The following is a 9,952-nucleotide window of genomic DNA, read 5'->3' on the forward strand; positions in this document are numbered from 1 at the left end:
ATTCGAATTTATGTATGCTAGAAGCCTATGTAGTTTATATATTAAAATGTGCATTGTTGTATTTTCTGTGAGTTTAACTGTTCAGTGAGATTTTTTAAGTATTTTTTAATTCAACATGGATATTAAAAAATGATTGAAAATCGTTAATTACTGAGAGCAAATGTCCCTGAGAGCAAAGAAGTAACAGAATTAAACGCAATAAAACAAGGCTGACAGTTTTATGCCTATCATCTCAGAAACCTGACCATTTACTTCCAAATGAGAAAATATACATAGCCTACTGACTTGTTTTGAGTTACCTAATATTTTGCATAAATTATGCTCTCAGCACTTTATTCATTTCACTCAAATTTATATGAAAGGGATCTGAAATGCTTAGTAAAATCACAATGTTTTCGAATATTATCAGATACTTAAGTGGTTGTAACAGACAATGAATATTGTCCATTACACGCTGTGTTTGGAGGCAGAATCTCAATGAGCAGCACATCTTCAGCCCAATCTATCAAACACACACACACACACACACACACATTCTCTCACACTCTTTCTTACACAGACACATCACTTACTAAACAGACTGGCTCTTAGTCTGTGCACATAAATCAAGTGTTTAAAACAGGCATTCAGCCAGATGCCCCATTTAAGGCCCCCTTTCCCATCCCGATCTACAGGGAAACAACACCAGCCTCCCCAAAACCCAATTGGGACCCCCAAGAATCACACAAAGGGGCTCAAGACGCTTCCCACATCGGAACAGTTTTGTACAAAGTGGAGAAGTGACCCATTCGGACACCCTTGCAATGTTCTATTCTCTAACCTGGCCTTATGCCACATTCACTCTCTTGAGCCTTATCCAATGGAAAACTGCAATGAGTGATACAAGACAAAAAATTAGTTCTGACATAGGAGAGGTTGGAAGCTGTGCCATGTGGAAACACAGGGCTCATGGGTTATTTGGCCAATAAGAAAATAATAAGACACCAGTGACTGTTTGTGAAGCATTAATTTGTTCACGGTATCAGAATTTCTGCTGCCTCATGGAGTTCAGCTTTAAAAAAGCAGGGAAAAAACTTTACAAAGATTAAAACGTGAAAGTTTTTTTGCACGCTCTGCATCTTGTGTCAGTCGGCATCTTGGCACACATCAACAAATTGCTTCATTAGAGGAAGCAGCAAGGTTATTTTTAAAGATGATTTATGGAAACAGATTAAGCAGCCAACCCCAGGTCTTACAGTAATGTATTGGCAATCTGTACACTCTAACAACTGCAACACACATATTTGTACAGAAGGGCTGGTCATTGAGTCTGATTCAATGCCTGTGAGCTCGGATCAGTACAACAGCGCCTGCTGCTGGATGAGAGATTTGAATGCAGATCTTCAAGACAGGCCTGCAGTGCTGTACTGGGACAGTGGACCTGTTGGCTGGCTATTGCAAGTTAACAATATTTTAAAGGGATCATTGATTATTGATTTCACCTTTTCAACTTTAGTTATTGTGTAATGTTACTGTTTGAGCATAAACAACATCTGCAAAGTTACATCGCTCAAAGTTCAATACAAAGGGAGATATTGTATTTTACAGAATTCGCTTTTTAAAAGGAAAAAAAAACAAACAAAAGAAAAACTCTTCACTTAATTTATTGAAAAACAAAACATATTTAAATAGGATGTAATTATATAATTAATAATTAAATTATTAAATAAATACAAGAACTATGAAATAACTAAATATAAAATACAAAAAATGAAATATGGATGATTATAAAATAATAGTAAGTATTTAAGTATTCATTGTGGATCATTTTCTGTGGGTTTGGGTCAGGTCTGGGCTATTATTTGTTCTGTAAAAATCTTTCACTGTGGCCCCAAAATAAAAGAAGATGTTTACACCAGTAAAACATTATAACTCCTGAACTTGCCTTCAGTGGTCAGTAGATGTGTGCCAAAGCTATTCATGACACATGATTTACATTTGTCTCTTTCTAAAAGTTTGTGAAGTTGCAACATGTCAAATAACCCTCTATGCCAGGCTTTTTTTAGACAGTTGGTTGGTGTGGTGCATTGACCCAAACCTACTGTAGGTAGTCAGGAGAACATCTGGCTTACTGATTGGCTGAACTGTGTCATGTGTTTGTAAATCTGGCTGACACAAGACAGTCCCGTGAAATAGTCTGTCTGTACTTGAGGGTGTTGAAATGCATATATGTGACTTACCACACTGTTTTATATTACACCACTGTTCTCCTTCTGTAAAGATCTATCTATCTATCCATCTATCTATCTATCTATCATCATCATTATCTGTCTGTCTAAAAGTGTTGCTGGACATGACAGCCCAGAAAAAGTATGAAAGGCAGGTGTCCATTATATTTAAGATTCGATTTAGGAATTTAAAATGAATATTTTCTTTATAGTGTCCACTAGATGTCTCTCTCCACCATTGTATATTCCCAATTGGTAACATTTGCACCAAAAAGACATTGAAGTTTTCTGACACAGCCAAGCACTCATTTTATTTCAGGCTTGTGTGCCATAGTGGGGTTTGGCAGCATGAGCATGACTAAGAGCTTATTATGCAATTGTAAAGCTATAGCCTAATTGTATTCTTATGCTACAGATGTGCAACAATGTTTTTGGATGAGGTCAGTCAAAATCCTTGCAGATGTTATTCTACCACAAATGCCCCGAAAATATCTCTATTTAAGTATAACTGTGTAATTAAATGCATTTTGCGGTCAAGTAGTGTTGATGTACTGTACACAGTAAAAAGTGATAAGTTGACTTAACTTGAAAAAAATTGAGGAAACCCGTTGCCTTTAAAATTTTAAGTAAATAATTAAAAAAATAAGTTAATTGAATTGTCAAGTTCACTTAACTTTTTTTAAATGTATTATTATGTACTTAATAATTTTAAGGCAACGGGTTTCCTTTTTAAGTTAAGTCAACTTTCACTTTTTACAGTGTAGGAGAGATAATGATAGACCACCATATACACTGTAAAAAGTGATAAGTTGACTTAACTTAAAAAAAATTGAGGAAACCCATTGCCTTAAAATGATTAAGTACATAATTTTAAAGTACATCTATTTTTTTAATTATCATTTACTTAAAAATTTTAAGGCAACGGGTTTCCTCAATTTTTTTAAGTTAAGTAAACATCACTTTTTACAGTGTAGGCTACCTTTGTCCATTAAACTAGTAACCTAATTAGGGGCAATTGTAACACACTCAATTCCTCCAATCAGAAACAAGCTAGAGTGATGACACTTAATCTATTCTGCACACGTTCAGTAGGATTCTCTCTCTGTCTGTGGAAAAGGAGCATGATCATTTCACCTCAGTAGACATTTACCACAAAATCAGTATTTTGTTGGATACATGTGGCTTGGGGGCAATTGTAACTCAATGTTACAATTGCCCCCAAGCCACATGGCCCATTGTAAGCACCTTGTTTGTCTTTGTTGACATACTTTTCTGTTAGAAAATGAAAATATTTAAAACATAAAACATTTTTTAAAAATAAAATGAATATTATCTCCATTTGATCTCATTGGGTTGTTCTGTCAATATATCTATATTGTACCACTTCATTAAAATTTGGTTAAAGACTGTTCTTGACTCATCAGCTGATTAATGTATTTGAGTAAAATATATATTTAAATAATTAAAATGTAGTTACCACTAGAATTGTTGTCTTCCTCAAAAAATAGAAGAAATAGACTTTTGCTTTTTGAATGCATATGATGTCTGAAATCTAAAATAATTTGAACCATGTACAAAAAAAAAAAAAAAAAACGAGTGACATATTAGATACTACAGCAGTAAAGTGGTTTTATTTGAGATATGACATATTTTTCAGTGTTACAATCGCACCCAAACACTGCCCAAGGGGGCAACTGTAACACTCTGACTTCTTGCATTTAATATTATAGTCTTGCCCTTATTAGTGAAAGTATTAGTGAAATTGTATTATTAATTAGTGCACGTATATTTGTTTCTTGTGTCAAAAGATGACTAGTGTATTTCAAGTAGGCTAGTCTGTGAGTTATGAAGGAAAATGTAAAAAAATAAAATAAATAAATAAAGTTATAATTGCCCCCGGTCTCCCTATACATTTCATACCAGTGTTATTATAAATTATAGCTATAGGAACATGGTGACATGAATCGGGAGTAAAAAAGAAATAATTTAAAAAAAAACACATTTCAAAGCTTTTGCGTTATTTCGCAAAACATTTGCGCTCACTCGAGAGACTTGCGTTTGCCAGCGACTTGCGTTTTTGTGTTAAAATGAAACGTTTTGCTAGCAAATGAAACGTTTTTGGGTGAAACGCAAAAGTTTTGCATGCGAACGCAAAGTTTCTCGGGGGGAAAGCGAAGCTTTACCGAGAGAATATAATTTCTCCTCCTATCTCATATTTTCCCATAACATCGCCAAACCCATGGTCTTAGATAGAGAAGGAGAAGTCTTATGCACGTTTTGACCCTTTTCTAGTTTTCGTGCCCCATTGGGCTGAACCTCTAATCACCTTCACCAACGCATACAGTCGAAACAGCTTCAACATTTGCACATCAATAAGAAAGGTGCTAAGGTGTCGATCACTGAGGTGAACATCTGGCCATGCACATCAATGAGAGTGTTAATCGTTAATCAAATAATGATCACTAAATGGTAATAAAATCACGAAACTATGAGAGAAATAGGGAAGATCTGACTGAGAGAGAGAGATTAATGTCAGTTTTATAATTAGTATTGTTTTGCATTAAGGACTTTGACATGGTTTCGATGGCCTGAAGTTGCTTGTAAACCAGATGATTCTATCATGCGCCACAGTCGGGGTCAAACAGCCATTTGAACCTTTGGACCATGATAAACACACCAGACACTGTTGGGTCTTAAATCATGGTAGTGTTATATACATTTGTATAAGTTGTTAGTGTCAGTGCTAAATTTAGATTCATGGTTTATTACAATTAACCTTCAGAAAATAAAGATTAACTTTACCCGCCATGACCTACATTCATAGGGCAAAGAAGCACGCTCAATAGATTAAAGATTACCCAGCTGCGTTACCTCCAGCTGAATGAAAGAAAGCCTACCATTTACAAGTCTTGAAATAAAAGAGAATATGAACTACAACCATTACTACACCCAAGAGGATGTCAGTTTAACAAAACCACGATAATTGAGTAGATATTCACAGGCGAGTGCGATATAATTTGCACCGACAGGAGTCCACTGTAATAAATCTATTCCAGTGATGATTGGTCAACCCAAAAATGTGAGGCTCGGTTATTGGCTGGGGAGTGGAATATGCAAATAAGCGACGCTAGGCTTTATTAAAGGACTCGCAGTGAGAACAGCGTGGAGTGGGTGTGTCGGCAGAGCACAGAGCACAGAGCACGCTACGGTTCTGGGGGTGAACCCTTGAAATAACGAGTTTTACTTTAAATTCAGCGCTCTGGAATTGCTTATAAATCCTGTCTTTCCTGCAATGTGCTTTGATCTAGAGGCCACTTCAAACTGAAGCACTTTCTCCATGAGTTCCACAAGGTAAGAACGTGATTTAAACCAGTAAGTTTTAAAAATGCAAAGTGTTTTCTGGTGCTTCTGGTACAGTTAGCGACATGTCGACTATCTTAAATATTTTTAGAAACAAAAAAAAAAAAACCTTTTGTGATGTATTTTATAATGTAGTTTTTAAATTATTTAAATTATAATTTAATTATAATAATATATTTTGTCAAGAATCATCCTTACAAAAAGTGTTCAAACAACGATTTACCTGCAACGCAACGCGATTTTTACTATAGCTTTTGTGGTTACTGAAATGTTTGTTAAGCACATAATTTACATGTAAAATCAAATTATAGATACATATATTTACGAGTAAAATCTAAATAATTTTAAGAGCCCTACAACCTTTTGTTTTGACTTCCTGTGGGGGGTTCAAGGACCGCTGTCACAATCATTTGTTATTTTAACATTTTAAAAACATTGTACTCACACATCTGGGTTGTCTTTTGTTTGTATGTGTTTAGAGTTCTTCACCTCCTCAGTCCCCCAATGCCGGGTCCAGTTATGCCCATGGACGTGGCTGTGCAACTGTACATTACCCATTCTCCCCCACTGTGTAGCTTCCTGAGCTCTTATGAAGACTACAGGACACACAACCTGATCAACACCTGCTACAAACCCCTGCGGCCCTGCTTGAGCTCCAGAGCCCACCTGGAGCCCCCTCGTCTGGACTGGCAGACCCCAAAATCCAAGGCCAAGAAGAAGGTTGTGTTTGCTGACTCAAAGGGTATGTCATTAACCGCAGTGCATGTCTTCTCAACTTTTGAAAACCGAGAAACCGTTACATCCGAACTGCAGTTTGACCTGGAAGACCTAGAGAACGTCACAGCAACTCTCCATATAAATTCGGTCCAGAGCAGAATTCTAAACTTTCCACAGCCAGCGGCAGACTACCTAGATTTCCGCAGTCGGTTGCTGAAGAACTTGGTTTGTTTGGAGAACTGTACTGTACAAGAACGGGCCCTCACCGGCACCATCAAAGTGCGTAACATGGCCTATGAGAAGTCGGTTCATGTGCGAATCACTTTCGACACCTGGAAGAGCTTCCAGGATGTGGAATGCACATTTATGAATAATGTTTATGGTTGTCAGGATACAGACTCATTCTCATTTGCCATTGAACTGCCTGGGTATGTGCCCCCTCAGAATAAGGTTGAATTTTGCATTAGCTACAGAACTGGAGAGCAGACCTACTGGGACAACAATGACGGCAGAAACTATGGACTGGTTTCAACGTCTTGGCAACAAAACAATACATGGAATTCCTCAAACCAGGGAAAGAAACCAAATGAATCCAAGAAGTTAGGCAGGAAAACACAGGACAAGGAGGTTTATAAATATAAAAGTCCGCTCCAATCCAATGGCATTTTCCCAAACTGGCAGAGTTGGGGGCACATTGCAACCAGTGGCCCCTATTGGTGACATGAGCTCACATAATCAACTATCCAAATGTGTTGAAAGGTTTTAGCACCAATATATGTCTCGGTATGACACCAGAAGAAGATTAACATTCTCTTAAGTGCTCTTAATATGATTTACCTGCTGATTACTTTACAAGCAGACCTAGATCAGCTGTCTAATAGCCGATTAAAGAGGGAACGGAGGCTGATTGAAATGGTCACATAAAGTGAACCTTGTTTCTTTTAGATGGAACATGTTGCTTCCATGCAATACAGAATGTTTTATTCTTTTAAGTAAAAGAAGTGTGTGATGACCCCTTTCCTGAAGAGCTAGACCACTAGGGGGTCTGGAGTAAACACTATGTAACATCTTTGTCAGTGCATTGCTTAAAATGTGCCTTTGTCTTAAGTGTGTTATACTGCTGCCATTGTGTTCCACAGTATCTGCAGGCTGTGCACTTTAAAAAATGATACCAAGTGAAAATTAAGTCTGATAATTTGAAGAGGATATATCTGTCTCACTAGCCAATTTTCAGCAGATTTCCTGTTGAAGATTATATTATGGAAGAGATGAACAGTTGGTATGCAACCAGTGAGATTGTCCTTCATATTGAAGGGGTAACCTTTACTGGTTACAAACTTTCAGAAGGAAAAATCTAAAGAATATTTATATTTATCACATTTAATATGTACTGCATGAATAAATCAGCCTTGAAATAATTTTGGTTTTGATAATTTTGTTTATCAAGCTTTTTATCTGCAAGATGCACGTACGTTTAGGTGTCTCTTTTTTTATTCATTTTTGAGTTAATGTGTTAGAAATGTAATGCAACTGAATGCAATAAACTAAACAAATGGCCTGATAATGGTTTCTGTGCATTAGGATCTGCTCCGCAAATGTCATTGTAAAGTAGTGTCTTTTGTTGGGTAACTTTTTTGTTTTAAGTGCAATTCAGTGAATATGAGTGGAATTGGTTGTGATGTCATGAAGATAAGAATGGCTGTATTTTATTAAAGAAAGAATGGATGTCTTGGTAAATGAGTATTTGGTGTGATTTTTCTGAAATAAATAAAATTCACATTTTCAGATTGTGTTTCTCAATAACTGTAACTGTCAGAATAAGTGAGACTATCTCTGATCTGACCAGTGTAGACTTCATACTTACTTGCCAAAGTGATAACAAAATGGTTTTGGTGGCAATTAAGCAGGTCTCATAAAAAGCATTATAGGACAGAACACAAGTGATATTGAGAACTGAGTTATTAGCAAATTGAGTGCTACGTTGACTAAAGTTGTAAAGTTAAACTCTCAAGCACCTGAAAAAATGAGAATAATAATGCAGATTTCTGAGGAGAAAAGGTTGGTCAAGTTGTTGCAGTAGCCTGACACCTGGGCTTTATGAATATATCCATATAAATCAAGGCTTATGAATTGCTTTTATCTGCATATAAAGGTCTCTTTAAAATTATAGTAAGTAGTTTCATTTGAAGCAGCCAGAGGTTCAATGTTAGCTCATGGTCTTCTCCACTCAATGAGGAATGCAGAGAATGTAGAGAGCTACATTTTGCACTTTCCTACTTTTCTGAAAATTTTAAAAGCACTCACACACATATATGAAACAACTCTTTAACTCAGAGAAAAGGGAAGCAGATTTAGACACCAGACCTCTGATAACCCTGGATATGAACACCCTCTGCCTGATCATGGACTGAACACACTGTTCAAAAATACCAACCCACATGCCAAGCGTATTTTGGCTGATCACCATTTATTAAACCAGTGAACAGAGAGGAACATCATGTTGATAGTAGAGGTTCTTTCAGGTTACTCCAGTGTCAGTTGCAGTGTACACACTGTGAAAACCCTAAATAGCCAGTTATAAATATAAAGAAAACCTAAAGGTAGCACTGTATTAGATAAGAACGATACAAGGAAAATATAGAGCAATTAAATTGGGCTAAAGAAAAATAGAGAGAGATTGATAACAGCAGTCAGAAAAACAAACAATGTCAAATTTACAGTCACTCCCAAAGTTGCTGTAATAGAAATAGTGCTTTCAAACGATTAATCGCATCCAAAATAAATTTTTTTACATAATATATGTGTGTATACTGTGTATATTTATAATGTATATATAAATACAAACACATGCATGTATATATTTAAGAAAAATATGTTATTTTTATATATTAAATATATTTATATATAATATAAAATACAAGAATATAAATATGTAAATGTATATACATGTAAATATTTTCAAAATATATACTGTATGCGTGTGTATTTATATATACATAATAAATATACACAGTACACATACATACTGTATATTATGTAAACAAAAACTTTTATTTTGGATGTGTTTAATCGTTTGACAGCACTAATTAGAAACAACCTCACAACAATGTTAACCTGTTTTTTTTTTTGTTTTTTTTTTTGTTTTATTGATGCAAAGGAAATATAATATAAAGTATAGTGCTATAAATGAAGTTTTAAAAAAAATGAAAATATAAAAAAAACTGCTGGATTTACGAAGCTGATGACCATTGAAACGTACCATCACAGACTGTGAAAAGGTCCATTATAATTTTGCTACCGTAACTATTTTGGCAAAATCATTATTTTGGAGTGAGACCATGAACTATGCTATTTATTTTAAAGGAAAGTCTGGATGCGAGTCTCTTTATATCTTAAAAGAGCATAACAAGGTGCATCAGGAAAGATGGTAAAAAGTCACATTTAAATGTGTGGTATAAGGTATGTACATCTCTTTGCACAAACAAATCCATTCAAATTGCATATCAAGTGGCTGGCAAGGATTTTGCAGCTCTTGCCTTATTCTTGTGTGCCAATTCTCAACGGAAAACCCAAAGAGAGGCCCAAAGTAGTCATTTTTATGTTTGTCTCTTTCATTTGGACACCGTGACCTTAGAAATAGGCTTTACTGGCTCAGACTGATATTTCAA

At 35.6% G+C, this 9,952-nt stretch overlaps 1 protein-coding gene across 1 annotated transcript; it reads left to right on the forward strand.

The window, feature by feature from the left end:
• Positions 1-5,379: 5,379 nt before the first annotated feature.
• Positions 5,380-8,069, forward strand: ppp1r3ca (protein phosphatase 1, regulatory subunit 3Ca). The gene is made up of 2 exons (XM_058749333.1): positions 5,380-5,558; positions 6,047-8,069. Exons 1-2 carry the CDS (start codon positions 5,545-5,547, stop codon positions 7,002-7,004), a joined length of 972 nt encoding a protein of 323 aa, XP_058605316.1. The 5' UTR covers positions 5,380-5,544; the 3' UTR covers positions 7,005-8,069.
• Positions 8,070-9,952: the final 1,883 nt, after the last annotated feature.

Source organism: Onychostoma macrolepis, chromosome 17 (assembly GCF_012432095.1).
Source record: "Onychostoma macrolepis isolate SWU-2019 chromosome 17, ASM1243209v1, whole genome shotgun sequence".
Taxonomy (NCBI): Eukaryota; Metazoa; Chordata; class Actinopteri; order Cypriniformes; family Cyprinidae; genus Onychostoma; species Onychostoma macrolepis.